Source organism: Callorhinus ursinus, unplaced genomic scaffold, assembly GCF_003265705.2.
Source record: "Callorhinus ursinus isolate GAN/ISIS: 27379988/994484 unplaced genomic scaffold, GSC_fseal_2.0 scaffold8, whole genome shotgun sequence".
Lineage (NCBI taxonomy): Eukaryota > Metazoa > Chordata > Mammalia > Carnivora > Otariidae > Callorhinus > Callorhinus ursinus.
In genome coordinates this window covers 62,061,447-62,084,633 of record NW_027397070.1, presented here as the reverse complement: position 1 = coordinate 62,084,633, position 23,187 = coordinate 62,061,447, and the positions used below count along the sequence as shown (strand labels likewise).

Sequence of the window (23,187 nt, the reverse complement as noted above, 5' to 3'; positions counted from 1 at the left end):
CATCCTGAGCTGATGCGTTCTCCTGAGCCTGATCTGACCCCAGGAACACGCTGCGCTTCAAAGAAAAGAGGTCACCTGGCCTCTCCTTCAGAGGTCCAAGGTCAAGCTGCCTTCTGCCGCCCTAGGCCGGTGGGGACCAGCTGTGTGTGAGGGAACGCGAGGGCGAGTCTGTGAGGGGGGTGGGTGAGTGTAGTATAGTAACAAGCAGATCTGGTCCTTGTCCCCGGTTCCTGGCACAGAGCTTCAAAAACCCTTGGACGTTCCTGGGCGATAAGTGTCCTTTATTATTCATAATGAGCTGCTTCTAACCATACCTGAGTTCGCACTAACAGGTGACTCATGGGGGGCCCCTGGTGGCAAAAGGAAGGTCTGGTCACAGAAGAGCCAGCCAGGAGAATAGAGGGTTGGAACTCCCAGGCCCACCTCGACCTCCTCCGGTGGGGAGAGAAGCTGGAGCAGGGATGGCCAACAGGTTAGTCCATCCGGGCTGTGAGATAAAAGTCAGTGGAAGCCCTGGGCGCTCAGACTCCGTTGGAGCTTCCTCGTTGGTGAAAACATAGACGTGCCCAGAATCTGCCGCGGGAGGGTGTGGGCGCTCTGTGTGCCCCTCCCCACCCCAGACCTCACCCCTCCTTTGTCCCTGTCATTGGCTGCTCTTGAGTTGGGCCCTTTTAGAATAAAAGGATCAACAGAAATAGTGCTTTCAGGAAGTTCCCAGTTATTCTAGCAAATTGTCAACCCTGAAGGGGGGTCGTGTTTGCAGCCGAGTTCGAAGTGTGAGTGTGGGCAACCTGGGGACTCCACTTCTGTCTGGCACCTGAAGTCTGGGCAGCCTTGTTGGGGACCCTGACCTTTAACTTCTGGGGCCTGCACTCACTCCGGGTAGTGTCAGAATGGGGTTGAATTGTGGGACACCCCACTGGAGTTGGAGAATTGTTGTTGGAGCAGAGTGAGTGAGTGAGTGTGTGTGTGTGTGTGGGGGGGTGAGTATGGATTGAATGAACTCTGGGCTGCCCCACGGCCTCCCACCTGGAACTCTGGGACGGGAGGCCTGAGCCACAGCTGGTGGTGCCCCCAGGAAGGCCGACAGTGCAAACCCAGATCCTTGATCCTGAGCCGGGGTGGGAGCTGAGGCTGGTGCCCCAAAGTGAAACCAAACTAGGGGGGTTCTGTCTTTGCAGGGAAAGCACACCCTTTACACATGTGGTGCCTATGTATGGGGACACCTGCCCAGATGGGTCCCTTGTTCAGAGGCCATGCACGTAGCTGAGCTGCCTCTCTCCGACCTCGAGTGTCAGGAATGGCACAGGAAGGAGGGCCTGTGTTTCTCAAACTGTGGGTCATGACCCATGGGTGCAAATGCCACCCACTGTTTTTATTTTTTCAAAGTAAAATAGAAGAGAATCGAAGATGAGAAGGATGGACTCTTTGTCAGAGAGTGAGAAAGAGAGAGAGAGAGAGACCTACAAAGGGCCAGGGCCACAGTCCAATGTAGATTTCTTTCTTCCTCTACTGGCCTGGCCTTCTTCCTTGACTCTTTTGACCCGCACTGATCTCTCCCTAGGTTGACTGCAATGACCAAGCATGGTTGCTGGCCTCAACCGGGGACCTCCTTGACGCTGCCCTGCAAGCTAATTGGCTCTTGCATACCCAGCACGCACTTATTTCTAGATTTCTTCACTCTGCTGACACCTCGGTGTTGTGTTCCACCCTCACCGAGAGAAAGAGAAGACAGGAGCCCATGGACAGGAACTGCTCCAGCTGGGAGGAGAGTCAGTCTGTCACAATCTATATCTTTCTTAGGCTCCCAGAGGGCCCCGAGCAGCCAGTCATGAGCTCCGTGGCCCTGGGTAATTCTGTGGCTTCCCTGATCTGTCAGTGGGGATAACGGCACCAGAACCCAACCACAGCCCCGCCCCTCCGGGTTGGAAATCCTGGGGTTGCGCAGGAAAGCCCCCAGTGGGGTAATCGGGTCTCCACTGATGCTCCCTGAGGATTAACTCTCCGTTTGCCCCCTGCCCTCCCACAGCTGGGTTTTGTTCTTCAGTCTCCCAGTCTCAGGCTCCGTAGCGAACTGGGGATCAGTCTGCTACTCGTGTTAATTGCGAAAAAGAACCAGGAGGGGTCTCCTTGGGAGAGTGGTAAGGAGCCCGAGGCTGGAACAGTGGCTCCCACCTGTGCTCTGGCCACACTCCTTCCTTACGTTTGGCCCCACTGCTCACTGCAGCCCCGTGAGGCAGGGACTTACTATCCATCCTTGACAGGGGAAGACTCGGGGCATAGAGAGGCCGAACAAACCCAGGGCCATGCCGATGGGAAGCACCAAAGCAGGACGCAGACCCAGGTGCCACCGGGAGCACCTCGCTTCTTTATTGCTGTCATGTGTGTGTCATCTACTCATTGGGGGGCAGGGGTGGGGACAGGGGTGGAAAGTCCCCCAGGCTGGGTTCTGACCAGTCCCCAAGTCTGAATGCCCAACACCCTCCCTTTCTGCACGGCCACAAAGCCTCACGTGGCACTTCCTTCTACCATGGCCAAGTCCTGGGGCTCTTATCTGAAAAGCCAAGATAAGGCACTGGGGGAAGATGGGGGAGGGAAGCGGGGGGAGAGGCTATGAGCTAGTAGGGCAGGATGGGGAGGGAAGCTGGAGGAGACCTCTGACCCTTCCTGCCTAGTAGGCCTTGAGGAAGGGGGACACGGACAAGGGTCTGCCTGGGCCACTGTCCTTTGGAACAAGAGAGTCTGTTCCGTGTTCCCCTTTGGGGAGGCTTAGCTGCTCAGCTAGTCACAGGGTCTCTTTTGGGAAAGATCCCCAGACAGCACCCCAGATGCAGCGTCGCTGTGTAGTAAAGCAAGGAATAATGCATAGTGACCCCTGGCTTTCTAGGTCATGGGGAATCTCCTATGCTCCACCTCGGGGTGGCCTTGGCCTATCCCCTAAGGAGGGTCTGTCCACAATGGTGGTTGCAGATGAGTGCACAGGAGGCTGAAGGGCTGGGTGGGCCGCCCAGTGCTCTTGCTCCAACACCCTTGGGGGTTCCATGGGCAAATTCTTCAAGCCCCCTTGGCTTCTCTTTCTACCCCCTGTGGCTAGCTTTTGAGAGATGCAGGGGGACCCAAATCCCAGCCCCACTACGCACTAGCTGTGGATCCATGGACGAGCTGCCTTGAGTCTTCCGGGTCTCAATCTCTTCATGTGAGCATGAGAATGATAATATCCATCTTTCAGGGTTGCTGGGAGAATTGCTGACTGTGTATATCAAAGGCCTGACACCGAGTGTGCACTTAATAAAAAGTACTTACGATCTTTATTGTTAGAGTGGACTGCTCTCATTTACTGAGCACTAAACCACACGCTAAGATTTTTATATGCATAATCTCATTTGATAAATAAATAATTATTAGCAAGATGATTCCTATGTATCTTTTTCCAGAGGGAGAGATAGGAAAAAGGGACTCACAGATCATTCTCCCGTGTGGTAGATTAAATATGGCCACAAATTCCTTGCAGCTTCTCGCATCAGATTTCCCCACATCTGGAAGGGGTAGCCTTGGGATTTGCTTTGACCAAAAGAATGCAGCGCATAGGGCACTGTGGGGTTCTGAGCCTAGGCTGTAAGAGGCAGGTCAGCCTCCACGCTCACCCTTTGGGACCATAGCTGTCACGTGAAGACCCCGGAGTAAGTCCGCTGGAATCACATGGCCCAGCCAGCAGCCCACCCCAACCAAGTGAGTAGGCCCACCTCAGGCCAGCCAGCCCCAGCCGAGCTGCCGGCTGAGTGCGGCTGCATGACTGACCCCAGGTGAGACCAGCAGTAGAGCTGCTCAGCAGAACCCAGCCCAAACTGCTAACCCACAGAATCGTGAGCAAATCAAATGGTGGCCGTTTTAAGCCACTGAAGTTTGAAGTGATTTGTTCTGTAATAGTCACTAATGATAGAGCCACCAGGTGTATGGACAGGGGCCCCATCCTTTGGGTACCTGCTCCTCTCTTCCTTCTAGGAGGTGCTGCGGAGGGGTCCCCAGAGCTCGGGGCGGGGGGAGTCTGAAAGCCGGTGATGTGCCCAGCTCCCCACTCTCCAGCCAGAGGAACCAAGAGCCAGAAATGACAGAGACCTCCTGAGGCCACGTCAGTCGTTAGTGGCAGAACCAGGACAAGAACGCAAGGTCGGTGACCTTCAGGTCAAGTTTGTGACCACCGCAGGTCACATCCTCCAACCTAACCCACCCACTGAGTGTCAGCTGAGCATGCGTTGTATGCCAGGCATCAGGCTAGATGTTTTCGGTACTTTGCACCAACTCTCTCCCTGGGGCTTGGAGTATTTTACCCCATTGTACAGATGGGAAAAGTATGGGGGGAGGACCAACAGAAAGAGAGGGAAAGGGGAACGCTCAGAGCAGTGGGCCTTGGGGCCCTTCCATGTACGACTTTGGCCTGCGGCCTCTGGGGCCAGATGCTCTGAGTTCGGTCCTTAGCTCGGCTACTCTGAGCTGTGTGGTCTCCCTGGGGCTGCTTCTTCCTCTGGAAAATGTGCTCGTAAGAGTTTCTGCCAGGGACAGTCGCTATCAGCTCCCCAAGAACTAGCCTTTTCCCTTTCTTGCCAACTGACCCCAATTCCGATCTGGGTGCAACGTATCCTCCCGCAGAAGGGTTTGGTCAAAAGCCAGTCAGGGTTATTCTGCTCCTTTTTGTCACTCACCCCCTTTCCCAGCCTCCCTTGAAGTCAGGGGGTGACCAGAAGGGCATCTAAAAAAAATATTTGTTCCCTGACAAAAAGACTGCTAGGAGAAGAAAGCCTTTTGCCTGTGACCTCTCGCCTTTGAATGAGTGAGATGGCCGGGGCTGCAGCAGCCATTTTGTCACCATGAAGTGACAAATCAGAGGCCAAAAAGCCAACACCTTGAAGATGGGGAACAGAAAGGTGAAAACACCCCGGGTTCTAAGGATATCACTTAGCTGCTAAACTAATCCTGGACCCCAACCTCCAGATTTCTCATTAGATGAACAGTAGTGGCTTTACGGCTGAAGCTACCATAGGCTGGGTTTGTTGTTACTTGAAACTGAAAGCATTCCCAGCTGACCCAGTTGCCTCGAATGATTATTTTTTTTTAAAGATTTTATTTATGTATTTGACAGAGAGAGACACAGCGAGGGAGGGAACACAAGCAGGGGGGAGTGGGAGAGGGAGAAGCAGGCTTCCCACGGAGCAGGGAGCCCGATGCGGGGCTCGATCCCAGGACCCCGGGATCACGACCTGAGCCGAAGGCAGACGCTTAACGACTGAGCCACCCAGGCTCTCCTGCCTCGAGTGATTATTAAAAGACCTGCGCAGGTGCCTTCAGTAGAATGTCGGCTACATAATAAGCCTCGGTATATGGTGCCCCCCCTCCCCAGGGCTCCTCTACCTGCCTCGCGTCCTGAGGACAAATGGCACAGAACCCCCTCCTGCAAGAAGGTAGCATTCCTATCTTCAGCGGTTCATGGGCGGCTCCATGAGTCAGAAAGGAAGCACGGTGAGACACCAGGCACCCGGGATGAGGACAGATACCCTCATTAGCAGCTCCAGGCTTCAGGCATCAGTGTAGAGTGAAGGGTGAAGCTCAACGTGGGGAGTGAGGGACGAGGAGCTGAAAAGTGCAGCTGCGGGGGCCCTTTTGGTCCCCCTGCAGGACACTTCCCTGGGGGCTTCCCAGGGTGGAACAGTTCAGTCATTCCCCCATCCTCCCCCACTGCTCCTAAAAGTCTTCCCCGATTAACCAGGCCGCCAACAAATCTTGCTGTGCCCCAGGGTCCTCACTCAGCCTCTCCCCTCTATGGGAACAACAGGGTCTGGTGCCTTGTTGAGCTGACCTCTGAGTCATCTCCTCCTTCTGTTCCCTCTCCCCTCTGCCCCCCGCTTTTGTCAGCTTCCCCAGTGCCCTGCATTAGAAACTCTCAGAAAGCAGAAGAACTCTCTTCCCGCAATTATACAAACTGACTGGGCCATGCCCACTCTGGGGGTCCAGTTTTCTTTGAAGAGCTAGGATTCTCCCGTCCCCACCCCCAAAACAGCTGTGGGGTAGCCATCAGAGTGTGGGGCTGAAAGGCAGGACATTTGGTGGCCCTCCTAGTTCTGCCCCTGGTTTGCTGTGTCCTTTGGCAAGTCACTTCCCCTCTCTGAGCTGGCTTTTCCAGTCTAGTGAGGGCAGGGGGCTGAAGGGTCCCAGGACTCCTCTCTTCTAGAAGATACTCTCCCAGAGCAGCGTCCTGGGGTCTTTCCCAGATCCTGAGAGGCTGGCACTGAGTTTCCCGGGGAAATGACTGCAGTCCACGAGGTTGGAAGAGCCGGCTGTAGGAACCTTGCCCCGTCTACCCTTAGCCAGGGTGGGTTTTTGGAAAGACAAACGGATTTCCATAACAGCTAGGACAGAATATGCTTAGGGAGAGAATGACGCAGCCTCCACAGGCCCCTCCTCCTCTCCAAATAAATATATAATAACCCCAAGCCCAGTACACCATAATGATTTTACTGCTACTATCCATTTTTGGCCTGGACACTCCAGAGCTGTCTGCTTTTCTACTCTGGTTATTTTAGGACTATTTTCCAGCTGCTTGGGGGAAACTTTCCAAATCATGCCCATTGGAGCAGTCACAGAAGTGGCTGGTTCTTCCCAGAGGCCAGAAGCTCAGGGGCTGCCGGGTCTCTGGAGGCTGGTGGCCCAGTGGGTCAGTGGCCAGAGCCCACTCTGGACACATGTGGCCCACCTTTCTCATTACTTCTAATGAAGTGGTAGCCTGGCATGGAGGGCAGTTTCTCAATTACCTAGGGAGTTTTTTTGGTTGTTGTTGTTTTTTTTTTTTAGATTTTATGTATTTATTTGACAGAGAGAGACACAGAGAGAGAAAGAGGGAACACAAGCAGGGGGAGTGGGAGAGGGAGAAGCAGGCTCCCCGCTGAGCAGGGAACCCAGTGCGGGGCTCGATCCCAGGACCCTGGGATCATGACCTGAGCCGAAGGCAGATGCTTAACGACTGAGCCACCCGGGCACCCCCCCCCCCCCCCCGGGGGGTTTTTTAAAAAATGCTGAGACCCTGGGCCCCCCCAAAAAAAAAAAAAAAAAAAAAAAAAAAATCAGCATTTCTGGGAATGAGGCCGAGACATTTTTAAAGCCTTTGAAGGCAGTCAGTTGGTGAATTCCAGTCACACTTCGGCATTTAGCAGCCGATTACACAGGGTAGGCTCCTTACCATCAGAGTTGACTTTCCTCACTTATAAAATAGGAAGGCTGCCCCCTGTTCTGCAGGGCTGTTGGAAAGATGAGAGAGGGTGCTTAAGGGACAACAGACCTGCGGGAACTGTTGACCGTGCTTCTCTCCTCGCCCCGGAAGGGGCAAGAGAGGGGCTGCACTGATGCTCTTCCAAACTAATCTTGAATGGAATTGGCATTCCTTGGGCTCATACCTGGGGAAGGTGCCTTGAACCACCTACATGGCTGGTCCGTATCACCATACAGGCTACTCCAACTCTTGAGCTAACCCCCCACTACGAAAAGCAACCTTAAGAGAGATTTCTTTCATTAAAAACTATCTGTTGTCCTCCAAGCCATGGCACTCCAGTAGCAATAAACACACATAACACCCAGATCTTGCTTTCTAATATTATTCTCTAATAAAAGGAAACGGAGCTCCTTGGAGAAATGGCTGATTCTAGGATTGGGACAAGGAATATACAAGACAATCCTGGAGCATGCGGTGCCAGAAAGTAAGGAAGCGCCCCCAAAACCAAACACACACACACGCGCAATGGTGGCCGTATGTCAAAGGGACACGGGAACCAACCGAAGGAGCTCCTGATGGCCAAAGCTGGAACAATCTGAGCAACAGAATCATTAAAGTAGTATTGGATTATAACCCAAAGCAGAAAGGCAATATCTACGAGTCCACATTGCTACAAGTAAATGATGTAATAAATAAATGAGTGAAGATGAGACACATCTCTTGTGCAGAAGAACTCCAAATAATTTATGTAGATAGTCAAGGACTCCCTAACTCCTTGACGATGGGCTATACAGAGTGACTTCCCTCCAAAGAGGGCAGCCTAAGGGGAGGAAAGGTTCACTTTACAGAGGGGAAAGCTGACAAGCCCCTGGGCTGGGTGATCCAGGTAAACACGGATAGTAAGTGATAAGTCATATTGATAGTAGGTACTTCTGACATGATGTGATGAGAGAGGTACTTTACTTCTGTGTCTTCCACCGCCCCCAAACTCATAACCCTAGTCTAACCATCAGATAAATCCCAAGAGAGGGACCCCCTACAGAATACCTTAAAATACCTGTATTCCTCAAACCCGTCAAGGCCACATCAGAAACAAAGAAAGTCTGAAAAACTCTCACAGCCTAGAGGAGCCTGAGGAGACACAATGACTAAATGTAAGATGGTGCACTGCATGAGATGCTGCAACAGAAAATGGACATTAGGTAAAATCTAGGGGCTTTAGTGCTTTAGTTCATATGAATGTATCAAACTTGCTTCATTAATTGTGACAAATGTATCCTACCAGTGTCAGATGTTAACAGTAGCAGAAACTGGGTGAGGAGTATTCAGGAACTCACTATACTGTCTTTGCAACTCTTCTGTAAATCTAAAATTTCTAAAATTAAACTTAAAAAAAAAAAGCACCATTTGGGTGAAGAATGAATAAAGGCGGCTTTTTGATTGCCTTGTTTCTGGATACACAGAAATCAAAAATGGGCCAGTGTGTTCCCAATACCTTATCAGAGAAGCAGGCTGCAGGGAGGGGAGATGGGGAGGGGTGGAGGGGGTAGGGCATGGTCAAGATCACAGAGATATTGGGGGGTGGGCAAAGGAACCAGATGCCTGGTCTCCCGACCATTCGCCTCTGGACAGGAGGAAGCGTCCTCCTCATCGGGAGAGGTGGGGTCCAGGCGATCTCTGAAGACCCTTCGAGCTCTCACAGCCTGGGGGCCACCTGTGGTGTCTGCACCATTTTTTTCCCCCATTTTTTTAAAGTACTTTTTTTAAAAAAAGATTTCACTTATTTATTTGGGAGAGAGAGAGAGAGTGCATGAGCAGGGGGAGGCACAGAGGGAGAAGCAGACTCCCTGAGGAGCAGGGAGCCCGATGCGGGGCTCGATCCCAGGACCCTGGGATCGTGACCTGAGCCGAAGGCAGACACTTGACCGACTGAGCCACTCAGGCGCCCCTGTCTGCAGCTTTAAAAATGAGGAAAGCATTGCCCTGGCTGAGTTTCAGTGCTGGGATGAAGTTACCCAGCAAAGGGCCTTCACTGAGGGTCACACCCCGTAGACTCTGTTCTCACTAGTTGTGTGGCCTCAGGCAAGTGAGTGAGCCTCTCCTCACCTTTACTTCCTCGGTGGAGAAATGAGGGCACTAACAACACCAACCACGTGACAGAAGTCGTGGTGGAGACAGATAAGATTGTGCAAAGAACAACCCTGGGTAAAAGCTGGCCAATCGTTCTTAATCACAGCATGAACCCTGGGCTTTGCTTCTGCTTGAAAATACCGATGTAAAGAGTCAGGGGTCAAGGCAGAGAGGGAGGGGGCAGGGAAGGCAAGAGAAGGTGCATCTGCTCCAATTCTGTTGTCCTCAGGGCTGGCTCGGAGACCCACCAACTCTCCAACAGACCCTCTCTGCTCCCCCAACCCAGTCCTGCCCAACCATCCTGCAGGACCCAGCTCAGCATCTGCCTCCTCCAGGAAGTCTGCCCGTATCACCCCAGAGCTTGGCATCTCTTTCTGGCCACAGCCAGATCTCATCCTCAGGGCAGAGAGGAGGTACTGGAACACAGATCCTCACACCCCACAGCCTTGAACCAATGGCTCTCAGGAGTCAGTGGACAAGGAGCTTGCTAGTTTCTTGGGTGGGATGGCCTTGAGATATGTATTCCACCCTGGTTCCCAGAATGCTCCAGCAGGATCCAGCAGGATCCAGCTCCCCTTGCAGCCTGCGGTAACTTGCATGATCACATACCTTTTATTAGCTGCCTCCCTTCCCTGTCTTGTTTCCCCTGCTGGCTTCGCCGGGGTTACCTCTCAAATTAACCACTTGAACTCAAATCCTTGTCCTGGGGTCTGCTTCTGGGGAAGCCCAAACTAGGGCACTCCACTTAGCCTCAGTTTCCTTCTCTGTAAATTGGGGATAATAGATTCAGAGGCCTCCCAGGATTATCAAAAGGATTCAATGAGATGGTATCATATAGGACTTGGCATTAATGCCAGTACAGAGTCCCGCATCAAGAAGCAATCTTCACATAGAGCCACTCTTGTTATTTTGATTTGGGCTTATCTTAAACTTTTTGAAGACAGGGCTGACCCCTGGGGGCAGAGCAGTCAGGACTTAGGCTCGGCCCAGCCTGCCCTGGAGATGCACTTGCCTCTCCCACGAAGGGTCCTCACTGTCTTGTCCACCCGCATCTACTTCCATGCCCAGGACACACCTCCCCTAGTGACCAAGAAAGCCCCAGAAAATGGCCATCCCTCAGCATCCAAACCTTGCACTTGGGCCTATTTTTGAGCTGCATCCCCCCCCCCGGAAGGGCGGGAAGTCCCCTTCAGAACCTAACAGGGAAGTGGGTGATTCTCTGGTTGACTGGACACGTTGGGAAGGTTGACTGGGACACTCGCTGGCATGAGTCCCCGATATTATTTTCAAAATAGAAAACCTTTTGGTGGGGAGAGATGAAACAACAGAGCTTGTTTTCTTGAGGACAACAGTCAGCCTGACTGCCCCTGGAGCCCCCTCCCTGCTCGCCCCCTCTAGAGGGATCTGCAGACTCCCGGGCTGCCCCTGGTGCTGCAGTGGGGCTGGTCTGGCCCATAGGGCACCTGCCACCATAACCAGAGGAGACCCCCTCCTTGGTCTCGGCAGGATTCGGCTGGGCGGGCTGTCCGGCCTCTATGGTCCCCACTCCCCGTGGTAGGGGCTCTGTGGCAAGGGGAGGTTGGAACTTTGTTGGAGGGCCCATAAGTTCCAGTAATTCCGATTTTCAGGTACAACTGCTTACTTGATGGATTTTTACCTCGTCCTGAGCCCCATGTATGTGGGAGCTTGGACTCTTCCCCAGACGCAGCGCCCACAGCACAACCTACCGCAATGAAGGTGAGCCCAGTGGCTGAAAGGTAGGATTCCCTTTGCATGTGCAGGTACTACATAGCCCAGGAGCAGCCAAACTGCCTGGGTTCAAATTCCAGCACTTGTTCCCTGAGTCACCTGGGAGAGGTCACTCAGCTTCTTTGCATCTCAGTTTACCTCTTCTGTAACATGGGTCTGATTTGCAATGCCCATGTCAGAGGGCTGCCGTGAGCACACACGGTGCTGATTCGTGTGCACACCTTCGGTGAGTGCCTGGGACATAGTGCTTGACGGACCCCAGCTGCTGTCACCGGGGGACTCTGCAGATAATGCCTGCAGAGACAGACCGTGTGCTTGGAGCAAACACAGTTTCTGCAACGGACTGGTGGTTGCTGGGGCCAGGGGAAGGAGGCCTGGCTGCTTTAATGGACGCGGGGCTTTATGTCGGGGCGATGAAATGTTTTGGAAACAGCGGTGCTGCGTCTGTGAACAGACTAAATAGCGTGCTTGAAAACGGCTCGTTTTCTGTGATGTGACTTTCACCTCAATAACAAACAAAATCGAAAAAAAGACTTCTGGGAAGTAGATGAGGGGAAAGAGAATAGGTGGCAAAAGCTTTGAGAAGACTCTTCACTTCTGTCCAGCTTGATTTTTTTTTTTTTTACAGTGACTACACATGTTTGTCACTTTTATAATTAAACAAATTCAATGTTTTTTAAAAAGGAAGTGGCGTGTAAGAGAAAACACGTGGGGTGGGTGGCGTTTGATGGGTTCTGACTCACATTTCACTATCTACCTATCTTTCTTCCCCTGTGATGCTCACACTACCCGGACCAGAGTACCTTCACTAACGGCCCCATTTCAAAGTGAGAAAAGTGAGCCTCAGAAAAATCTAAGCCCCTTGGCTCAACTCATAGAGCCTGGCTCCAGAAAACCTTTTGCCTCCATCACACAGGCCCTGCTTCTCATACGTCAACTAACGGGGTGTGATATGATTGCTCAGGTCCCCCCAGCTCTGATCCCCTCTGGTCCCAGATGCATGGCTGACTTCTCCAAGCATCAGTCCTGCCTCTTCAGTGCCCCAGTGCCCACACAGCCCACGCCAGCCACACAGTCCCCTGTTCTCCAGGGGGGACACCTGCTCTCCAAAGCAGGAACCAGATGTCCCACGAGTCTCTCACTCCTGAGTTCTGGAAAAAAACACCCCAGTCGAAAAGCTGACCAGCCCAAGAAAGGAAAGCAGAGGCCAGCTGCTTAGGTGGGAGCCCGGGCAGCTCCTTGCAGCTGTGCCTGCCCACCACCAGCCACAAGGCAAAGAGACCCCAACTCACCCCAGCCGCCTCCTGCAGCAGGATCCTGGCTGCCTCCGCCCGGCCCAGACCCAGCTGCAGCCACACAGGGCACGTCTTGATGAGCTTCTCCAGGACACTGATGCCCCGCTGGAGAAGGCAGTTCTTCGGGGCGACTGGCAGACAAGGCCCCACGCCATCCTCCTCTCCCTCTCCCTCGCCAACATCTGGAATGGGACTGAGAACAGAATCAAATGATCAGCCCCTCCTGCGGCCAGCCCACAGAGCTGTGTATAACAAATGCAGATTCAATTAAACCATGCTCATTCATCTAGCATCGACGAAGCCCCAGTCCTCTGGGGAATTAAAAAATAAATAAACCATGATCTTCACCTTAGGGTGCTTATAATAAAATGAGTTGGATCTACACAGAAGCAACCAGCTGAAGCAGAAGATTGGGATAAATATAACGGGAGCACCATGTAACAGAAGTAGCTAATTCCAACCCAGGCTGGCTTCAGGGAAACACATGGGGCGTTTGAGCAGAGCTCTGCAGAGGATTTTTTAAAAAACTTTCAAATTGAAGTATAACTTCCAGTGAAACGTACAAGTCGTTAGTATACATCTAGACAGATTCTCATATATATATATATATATATATATATATATGCGCAACTACCACCCTGATAGAGATGGGCTGGCCGATAACGCAGCCACTAGCCACATGGGGGTATTGAGCTCGTAAAAGTGGGTTGACGGAATTGAGACCTGCTGTGAGTGTAAAATACACACAAGATGTGAAGTCTTGATCCGCAAAAAAAAGACTGTGAAAGAGCTCATTAATAATGTGTTACATTGATTATATGATGAAATAATAGTAGATTGAGTATACTCGGTTAAGTAAAACATTATTAAAATTAATTTCACCTATTTCTTTTTACTTTTTTAATGTGGCTACTAGAAAATTTAAAACTACATTTGTGGCTTGCATTATATTTCTATTGTGCTGATACAGACATTTCCAGAAGGCTCCCTCGTGTCTCCTCCCAGTCAATACTCTCTGTCCATTCCCCGCCCCCCCCACCCCCCCTGCCCACCGGGGTTAAGGATGTAACAGTCAGGGAGGGGGAAGGAGGACAGTCACAGGCCTGAGAAAGAGCAAAAACCCGTAAAGAGGTCAGGTTTAAGAGATCTCGGACCCTCCCCCAAAATGCTCACTCCACTGGACCCCTACATACACGGGCAGGCCAGTTTTGATTCCAAGGAACTAAATCTCTCAGGGTATCTGCAGGGGTGAATACCTTCATCAGACACAGAGAAGTAGTTATACAGGTAGGAAGATGTGGCTAGCGCCTCTCTTTGCCCGCGTCCCTGGCTAGCAGTTGCTGTAAGGAGCTGCTGGGGGGAACGAGGGCAGGATGAGCCCCGTTAAAGGCACAGGAGAGTGGAACCAGGTGGTGGGGGAGAGGGGGTCAGAGGCCTGCAAGACCCAAAAGTCCTGAGGAGGGAACAGCAATTCCTAAAGGGAAAGGCTGGGTCCTGGCAAAAATTCCCTCCTGACGCCCCCACTCCCAAATCCTCCGAGAAGCCTTCCTTCTCACGGATGCTGTGTGTGCATGGATACTTGTGGATTTCCCCTCTGGGTCCACACTGGAAAGTGTGCCCGGCCACCAGGACAACAGGAGGGTCTGAGGCAGCTGCAGGCGCTGTGGGGCCGGGAGCGGCAGTATGGCGGCCCCATGGATGTCCACAGGCTGTGGAACGGGGGCTCAGTGGGCCTCATTTGGAGTTCAAGTCCAAGGCAGCCCAGCTGATACTGATGCAAGCTCTTCCCGGGCCCTGAAGTACAGTCATAGCATCTCCTCTGGGAAAGAAGTTAAGAGGCTGGAGGCCAGAATTACCCAGAAAAGAAGCACCCTAAGGCCTGTTAGTTTCCTCTAATCCCCACCCTTGGAAACACAAAACTGTCTTCTGGCACCAAAAGGCTTCCCGATCATCTTTAAACCTCCTCACTTGGCCGGGGGCCTCCCCCAGGGGCAGATTAGGGCTCTCGTGGAGGCTGGGAGTGAGAGCTCCCGTTTCCTCTCTGCCACCAACTAGGCTTAGGCCTTGGCGAGTCCTTTCCCTCTGAGTCTGTTTTCTCATCTGCGCAATGGGCCGGGGGTGGCCCGGAAGATTCCTCCATTTATTGGGTGCCCCTAGGCAGGGCCTGGGCTTTGGGGACAAATGTCCTCAACTTCTCCTTAGAACCAGAGCCATTATCAAACAAACAGGCTCTGGGAGAAAGGAGGGGGTCTGCCTCCCATTCACTTGTGCTATGGATATTTTTCTGAGGTCCTGCAAGCTCCAGATGTTCTAGGAACTGGGTTAGAGCAAAGAACAAGAGTAAAAAACAAACAAAACCAAACAAAAACAACAAACCTCATCTCTAGGAGAGGAGCCAGATGACAAACAAGGTGATCGAGTGACCTAGAGTGTGTCAGGTCATGCTGAGCTGTAACAAGGATGCAGATATTTGGGAAAGAGCAAAGGCCTTTGGGCCACCTGACTGAGAGAAACCTCGGGGAAGCCTGGGGGCTGGCAGGTGCTAGGCCTAGGGGGTTGGGGCGAGGGGAGGTCAGAGGGGGCAGTGTGGGGGTCCCCATAAGGATGCTGGAACCACTGGCAGAGTTGACTCTAAGTCCACGTATATGAATGCCTTCCCTGGGCTGCTGGTTAGCAACTAGGCCACACCAACATGCAAGCTTCCTCAGCAAGAAATGGGCCCACTAAGACCTCATGGGACCTGGGTCGCTTCTGGGCCCACAGAGAATCTTCAAAGATCCATAGAGATGAAGCCGCTCCCTGGCCCCAGTTCCCTGGAAGTCCCACCTGTGTCCTGAGGACAAGGTGACCAAGGAGAAACTCCGTCCAGGCTCCAGTGTCAGGGGTACCATGCCATCTCTCCCTTATGATCATGTCCCTTCCTGCTCTAAAACCTTCAATGGCTCCCACTGCCTAAAGGATCCAATCCAGTCTCCTAATATTGAACGCATTCCCTTTCTGAGCCCCACCCTGCAATGTAAACTCCCCAACAAAGGGCTGCCCTCCATCCCCCCCCCGGTGCTCCTGAGGCTCAGGCTGCTCTGTCCACCTGTGATTCCTTCAGGTTCCCTGTTACCAACATTTTCTCCAATGGGCAGGCAAAAGTTTAGTGGATTGGACCAGAAAGCAAGAACCATAAAAGGAAAGATGGATAAATTAAATATACCAAATTAAACTTGTGCCTATCAAAAAAACCTCATGAAGAAAAGGAATACTCAAACCACAGGCAGGGAGAAAATATTTGCAAAGCATACATCTAACGAAGAACAAGCAAGTTCATTGTTAAAAATGGGCCAAAGATTTGAAAATACCTCCAAGAAGACATCTGAATGGCCAATAAGCAGGTGAAAGACTACTCGACATCATTAGTCATTAGGGAAATGCAAATTAAAGCCACAATGAAATACCATGACACAACCACTAGAATTTCTAGGCTAAAATTAAAAAGAGTGACAACATCACATGTTGGTGAGGGTGGGAAGGAACCAGAACTCTCCCGAGTTATTGGAAAGAATGTAAATTGGTACAATCACTTCGGAAAAAGGCAGTTTTTAATAAATCTAAACATACACCTATCATATGACCCCGTCATCCAGTCCCGGGTATCTATCTACCCAAGAGAGATGAAAGTGGATGTCCACACAAAGACCTGTACATGAATATTCTTAGCAGTTTTACTCATGATAGCCTGCAACTGGTCCAGGTGTCCATCAGTGGGAGAATGAACAGCTGACAGTGGTACATCCCCCAACACAATAGGAAGTGCTGATCCACACAACCACATGGATGAGCCCAGGAACGTGCTGAAAGAAGCCAGGTGCACAAAAATACATACCACATGAACCCATTTGTATGACGTTCAAGTGGTACACTGAGATACACGTATTTACATTTTATCATCCGAAAATTTTATAGCAAGACAATAAAAAAGAACAAGAAATAAACACTGAACTCTAGTTAATGATATGTATGCTAACATATTCGGGGGTGCCCCAAACTGTCTTTGAAATGCATTAAAAAAAGTAAGATGGGGACGCCTAGGTGGCTCAGTTGGTTAAGCGTCTGCCTTTGGCTCAGGTCATGATCCCAGGGTCCTGCCTGGGATCGAGTCCCACATTGGGCTCCTTGCTGAGCAAGGAGCCTGCTTCTCCCTCGGCCTGCCACTTCCCCTGCGTATGCTCTCTCTCTGACAAATAAATAAAATCTTAAAAAAAAAAAAGATGGATTCATGGAAAGATAGAGGGATAGATAGATATGTAATGAAGTAAATATACAAAAACATTAAGGGTAAGTTGGGGGGGGTAGATGGGTGTTCCCTGCAAAATTCTTTCAACTCTTCTGCATGTTTAAAATCTTTTATAGTACACCGTTGGGGATAAAGTTCTCCCCCTCCCTTAAGACCCATCCAGAAGAAGCCTGTCTGCTGTATTAGAAGCCCTGGTTTCGAATCTAGGGTGTGTGACCTCTGGCCAGTTACGTTACTTCTCTGGGCCTCAGTTTAGGTGTCTGTAAAAAGGTAAGAATAACCCTTACCTAATAGCGAGACAGAGAGAGGTGGGTTGAGTGCTTCGCACAACTCAGTAAATGTTAACTATTGTTTTTCTATCATTCCAACCTTCCAGTTGGGATTCTTCGCCTTACAATTCTTCCACTTCGTAGCCTTGATTTTAGGACTTAGCACATTTGATCAGAGTGACCGGGTAGATGTCTGTGTGTCGCACTTGGCGTGTAACCAAGAAAACATCTGGCCCCAGAGGTAACTCGCAAGTTCAAGTGTTGTGTGGGCTCAGCAACAGTCCCCGGCAGGCAGAGCTGTTCCATACCAGTAATCACAGCAGGGAAACAAGGCCCGACGTGGCGTCAGCTCTGGGTATCTCCACCTCTGCCATTATGCTTGCGCCCGACAGCCCAGCCCCAAGCTCCATCATCGGCACGGGCATTGTGCAGTCGCAAGTGGGCGCCCAGACAGCTCAAGTGACCCAAGGCCCAATGTCAGCAGGGACTCAGGCATCAGAGGGTCTGGTCCCATGGCCCTTCTTTGGCCTGGTCAGAGCAGGTGCCCTTGTCACTTTGTCCCTTCAGGGCTCTTGTGCTCCCGTGACTCGGAGCAAGGCCCAAAGCTCCCCCAGCCTCAGCTGCTCCTTCTCTAACTGGCATCTGCTGGCAGAGCAGGGGACCCAAACACCCATGTCCTCCCCTTAGCAGCCAAACTCCAACTGAAGGCCCCGCAAAGGCAGCCACGGGAACCTTGGGTAATGAACGGGACCGTTAGCAAAAAGTAATGAGCCTCAGAAACTTCAGAGCAACTCCACGGGAAAGAGAAATTGTTCACGGCCAGTTTCCTTCTGCTCGCTGGTGGGGAGGAGAGCTCCACTCAGGGCAGCTGTCCTTGGACACCAGGCTGAGCCCCCCAGAGGCGGTGTGGTCAGACACTCGGGAAGACCCTTCCCCTGCACTGCAGGGACCCAGCCTGGATGCAGCAACCGGATTCATCTGGGGGCACGTTCTCACCAGCTCCCTGGAGGAGGAGTGAATCGGCACGTCCACAACTCCCTGGCCTGGTGTGTGTGTCCCCGTCACAGGTGCGAAGAGGAAAGCTCTGCTCCGGGGTGGAGAGGCTGCCCCAGGGGGCCACCCGAGTGTGGGGTCAGAGCGGGGAGGGTGACAGCTTGGGGTGCGGGGCCCGGCTCGACACTGCCCGTTTGGAAGGAAAGCATGGGAGTTTCCCAGCTCCCAAGGGCTCCCACAGCTCGGGAAGTTCCGGTGATGCCTCCTTGTGAGGGGAACTGAGGCCCCCTTGTGCAGACTTAGCCAGAACTCGAGCGGAATATGGGATGGAGGGAGAGGACAGGCAAAAGGCCACCTTGGTCCCACCCAGGATCCCAACCCCAAGCATCTTCAAGACCAAGCAGGTCTCTCAAGATGGAGAGGCCTGGTCCCTGCCCTCAGGGGCTCTCGGGCCTGCAGGGGCCAGATGTGGCTCCAGTGGTAGAAATCATGGCTGGCCCGATCACTGTGCACAAGGTGCGTGGGCACACAGGTGACATGGGGGGCCGGATGGGAAGGGGCCCTGGGAATGCAGGGCAGCAGCCTGCCTGTTTGATGTACAAGGAGCCCATAGCATGACCACGTGTGGGTCCGTTCTAAGTACTCCACTCCACGCAGTCCCCTAACTCGGCTGACCTCACCCCTGTATGCCTGGGTTGCACTGTGTCCCCCAAAATGGTCTGTCCTGAAAATGTGACCTTATTTGAAACGAGGATCTTTGTAGATGTAAATAAGTTAAGGATGAGATCAGGCTGGATTGAAGATGGGCCCTAAATCCAGGGGCAGGTGTCCTTATAAGCAGAAGGAAAGCCATGGAGAGATGCTGGAAGGCCACGCAATGGCAGAGGAAGACACTGGACCAGAACATCTCAAGCCAAGGAGCGCCAAGAGCCGACGGCCACCACTGGAACCTAGGAGAGAGGATGGAACGGATTCTCCCTCAGAGCCTGCAGATGGAACCATCTCTGCTGACCCCTTGATGTTAGACTTCCGGCCTCCAGAAAGGTGAGAGGATAAATGTGGGCTGTTTCAAGCTGCAAGGTTTTGGTAAAACACCACAGTCTTGGGACATGCATACCCGACATCGAAGAGTCCCATGCAAGGATGAGGACACAGAGGCACAGAGGTCAAAGAGCTCACCCAAGGTCACGTAGCCATTAAATGGCAGAGTTGGGTTTCAAACCCCAGGCAATTCGGCTTCAGAGTTTGTGCTTCAAACCAATATCCTCTTCGAGCTCTTGAAGAAATTTAAAAATTTTCCCACATATCTGTATCCTTGTAGTACACCGCAAAGAAAGAGTGTTCAATAATGTTTGTTATGTCATTTGGAATATATACAAACAGACACATATATTTTTATATATAAAAATATACATAGAAATAACTTCCAGAAGGCTACGTAAGACATCATTAAAGACAGAGAAGTTCGGGCGCCTGGGTGGCTCAGTCGGTTAAGCGGCTGCCTTCGGCTCAGGTCATGATCCTGGAGTCCTGGGATCGAGTCCCACATCGGGCTCCCTGCTCAGCGGGGAGTCTGCTTCTCCCTCTGACCCTCTTCCCTCTCGTGCTCTCTATCTCTCATTCTCTCTCTCTCAAATAAATAAATAAAATCTTTAAAAAAAGAAAAGACAGAGAAGTTCATGGGATTTGTTTCAATTCTTTATACTGATTAAGCATTACTTATATGACTAAAACCCATCTTAAATAATGTGTGAAAATAACCCCGTTTGTCACATAAACGAATACAGAGAGATGAAGAGCTGTTGGCTTTGGGGATCTCCCAAGCCCGGCTTGTATCCTGGCTTTGCACATACTCGCGGTTGGGGCTTGGACGCCTTATCCAACCCCCATGACCTCCAGTTTCTTCTTCTGTAAAATAGGGAGCAAGTCCCACCAGCTGAGAGGATTTCTCTTGGGAGCAAAGATGAGGTGGGCAGGTATGTGGTATGAAGTGGGCACTCCGTGCACGACGATGATCATGGGACTCGTTAAGAGTTAACCTCTAAAAGCCATAATTGAATTGCTGGGCGGATTCCAGCACCCACCCTAAACTTCTAAGGTCCGAAGCCCCCTTCCTCCCTTTTGAAGTAGCCCCTATTTCTCCAGCTGGGACAGGGTTGTCTAGAGTTCCTGGAGGGGAGTTTCCCTGTCTGTGGCTCTGGTGGCCCCGAGAACCAGTCATGCCTCAACACTCCAGGGGAGACAGGACCGTTGCTCATGGCTGCTCCCAACACCCCATCCTTTTTCTCGTCCCCCGTGTAGACTGCTCCTCAGGGAAATGACTCCTGCACAGACAGGAAGGGACACCCTGCACAGTGCAAGGGTGAAGAACTAGGACTCATTCAGTCTCTGTCCCAGCCCCTGCCATGCCCTGGCCAAGTGACCGAGGGCAAGGTATTGAACCCTTACGGGCCTCAGTTTTCTTATCCGTGCAATGGAGCTGGTAACACCTGCACAGGCTTAATGTGCATCAAGCAGCACCTGGAACATGGTAACACTTCAAATAGGTCTTTATTCTAGCGGGGGTAACCACGTATGCGGTCACACCTTCTTTCTCCCAGGGACACCTGTTGCTATGGCAGCAATGCGAGAGATGGCTCGAGATAAGCAAGAAACCATGGCTCAGCCCCCTAAAAGCCACCGGAGCACTGAGAGGGTAAAGCACCACCGAGAATGAAGACAGGTGCTCCTGCTCTCAAAATGATTGTTAAAGTCTACGAGAGACAGGCATGCTGTAGCCCAGGCCCAGCAGCCCCTCCCAGGATGCACGTGAGCACAAGGAGACAATGACGATGGTGCTAACAGTGGCCTTGGCAGTTATCAGGAAGTGGGAGTGACCCATGTCCATCCATAAGAGAATGGTTCACAGGCTGTGATCCCATCCACCCTGGACTATCACACAGCTGCTAAAAGGCAGGAGCCAAGGCTACTTAATATCAAAATCCTGTTCATTCCCCGACTTGGGTCCCCATGCTGAGGTTAGGTAAGAGAATATCCTTGTGTTTGGGAAACACCCACTAAAATATATGGGGATAAAGTGACACAGTGTCTGCAACTTGCTCTCAGAAGGTTCAGGAAAAAAAAAATGAGAGAGATGTGACAAAATGTTAGTAATTGGTGACTCTGGGTGAAGAGTGTACATACAGGAATTCGCTGTACTCATCCTGTAACTTTTCCGGGAGTCTGAAGTTACATTAAAAGGGAAAGTTTTAAAATTCTACAAACCTGATGTAGAGTGCAATAAGCAAATTACAGAGAGAATGGAAACAATTAGGTGTAAAAACATACACGACCGTTCTGTGTGCCCTGTGTGGCTGCACACGCACCAGCTTCCGGGTGACGGTTACTGCCGAGGGAAGCGGGAGGCAATGGGACCAGGGAGGAGTGTGAAGGTGGCTTCAGCCCGCTCTGTAGCCACTGATTTATTCTTAGGAGCTCTGAAGCAATATGGCAAAATGACAGGATTTAACAAAACTCAATTATGGGTACTCAGGGCGTTGTTATGTTTTTCCCTAGATTTCTGTGCGCTTGAAATAATTAAAAAATAACATAAAACTCCCACACGCCTTCCCCCAAGATCCCAGCACTTGTCATAAGCTGAGGCGATATGGGGTGGGAGGTCTCCAGGCACCTAAGCCTATTCCTTCTGCCAGAGCAATTTATATGGGACACTCCAGCTTTTTAAAATTTTATATATAAATATAAATACATATATATGTATATATTTATATATACATATATATATATATTTGTGTGTGTGTGTGTGTGTGTGTGTGTGTGTGTGTGTGTTTTAAAGTCAATTCTGGAGCCTGAGGGCCGGTGCTGAAAGGCAATGAAGATAAGTGCAGTCTGGGCATCCATCAGCTGGTCCAAAGAATCAGGCCCCAGGGGACTTTTGGGGAAATCCTCTGACAGCTGCCCCAGGGTCACTAGAGAAGAAGCCAGAGGTCACTGAGGCATTTCTCTGGCAGCCACAGGACTTAGGCCAGGAGCAGCAGCTGATGCCAGCAGGAATGACACTCTGGATGAGCAAAGCCAAGCCACTTGCACGGCTGAGCCTCAGTGCCCCCCTCTGTAATCAGGGAGATGAGACCACCTACCTAACGGTGGTGTGAGGATCACATGGGACAGCATCAGGAAAGACTCCAGCCACAGCTGACACCTAACAGGTGGTCACTCCTAGAGGGGATGGGGCGTTTGGGGACTGTGCCGGAGACGTCCAGATGTGCAGTGAGCGATTTCCGCCGTGGAAGTATTGCCGCCGTTGCTGGTAACAAGCCGCTCGCAGAGTTCCTGACGCGTTACCCAGAGGCCTTTGTGAGCTTCCAAGCCACTGCCCTCTACCTCCAATGGTCACCTGACCCTGGAGTTCTCTCTGTAGCATCCCCAGGACAGAACTGCTCTATCTCTTTGAAGACCTCTAATGACAGGGCACTCACGACCTCACCGGGCAACCCATTCTGAGAAGCAATTCTCAATTTCTTTTGAGATGAAACATGTTCCTCGGAAGTCTTCTCTCTTGTTGCTGTCTCCATACTGTATAGGGCCTTGGGGACAACTCACCCCGCCCCCACAGAGCTCTTCAGCTGTAGGAAGGGGGCTGGCACAGCCCCTCCCCCGCGTCTTCTCCTCTCTGGGATGAACAGCCACACTCCTCCACAAGGCCACCCCAAGGTAACACTATCAGCCGCTTCCCCCGTTGGCAGGCACTGAGCTGGGTGTATTACACACACTGTCTCCGTGAATTTGCATATGGAGTGATTTGTTTTTCAATAACATTTTAATGTATACAATTCAACGGTTTTTAATACAATCACAGAATCATGCAGCTATCAGTACAATTTCAGGATATTTTCATCACCCCAAAAGGAATCCCATACCCATAATGCCATCAATTATTTCCTCCCAATACCCCAGCGGGTGGTAAACACTAATTTACTTTCTGTCTTTATACATTCGCCTTCTGGATATTCCATATATGGAATCAGACCGTAGGTGGTCTTTTAGGTTTGGTTTCTTTCACTTGGCATATATATATTTTTTAATTCCCGTGTAGTTAACATACAGTGTAATATTAGTTTCAGGGGTACAACAGAGCGATTCAACAACTCTTTAGATCACTCAGTGCTCATCAAGATAAGCATACTCCCAATCCCCATTACCTCTCTC

The 23,187-nt window shown here is 51.3% G+C and overlaps 1 protein-coding gene across 1 annotated transcript in view; it reads right to left on the bottom strand.

The window, feature by feature from the left end:
• RIN3 (Ras and Rab interactor 3) overlaps window positions 1-23,187 on the bottom strand; it is a 121,694-nt gene that overhangs the window by 72,449 nt on the left and 26,058 nt on the right. The window contains exon 2 of the mRNA XM_025869442.2: window positions 12,430-12,625. Within this exon, the coding sequence (XP_025725227.1) occupies window positions 12,430-12,625 (196 nt within the window). The remainder of the gene's footprint in view (window positions 1-12,429; window positions 12,626-23,187) is intronic.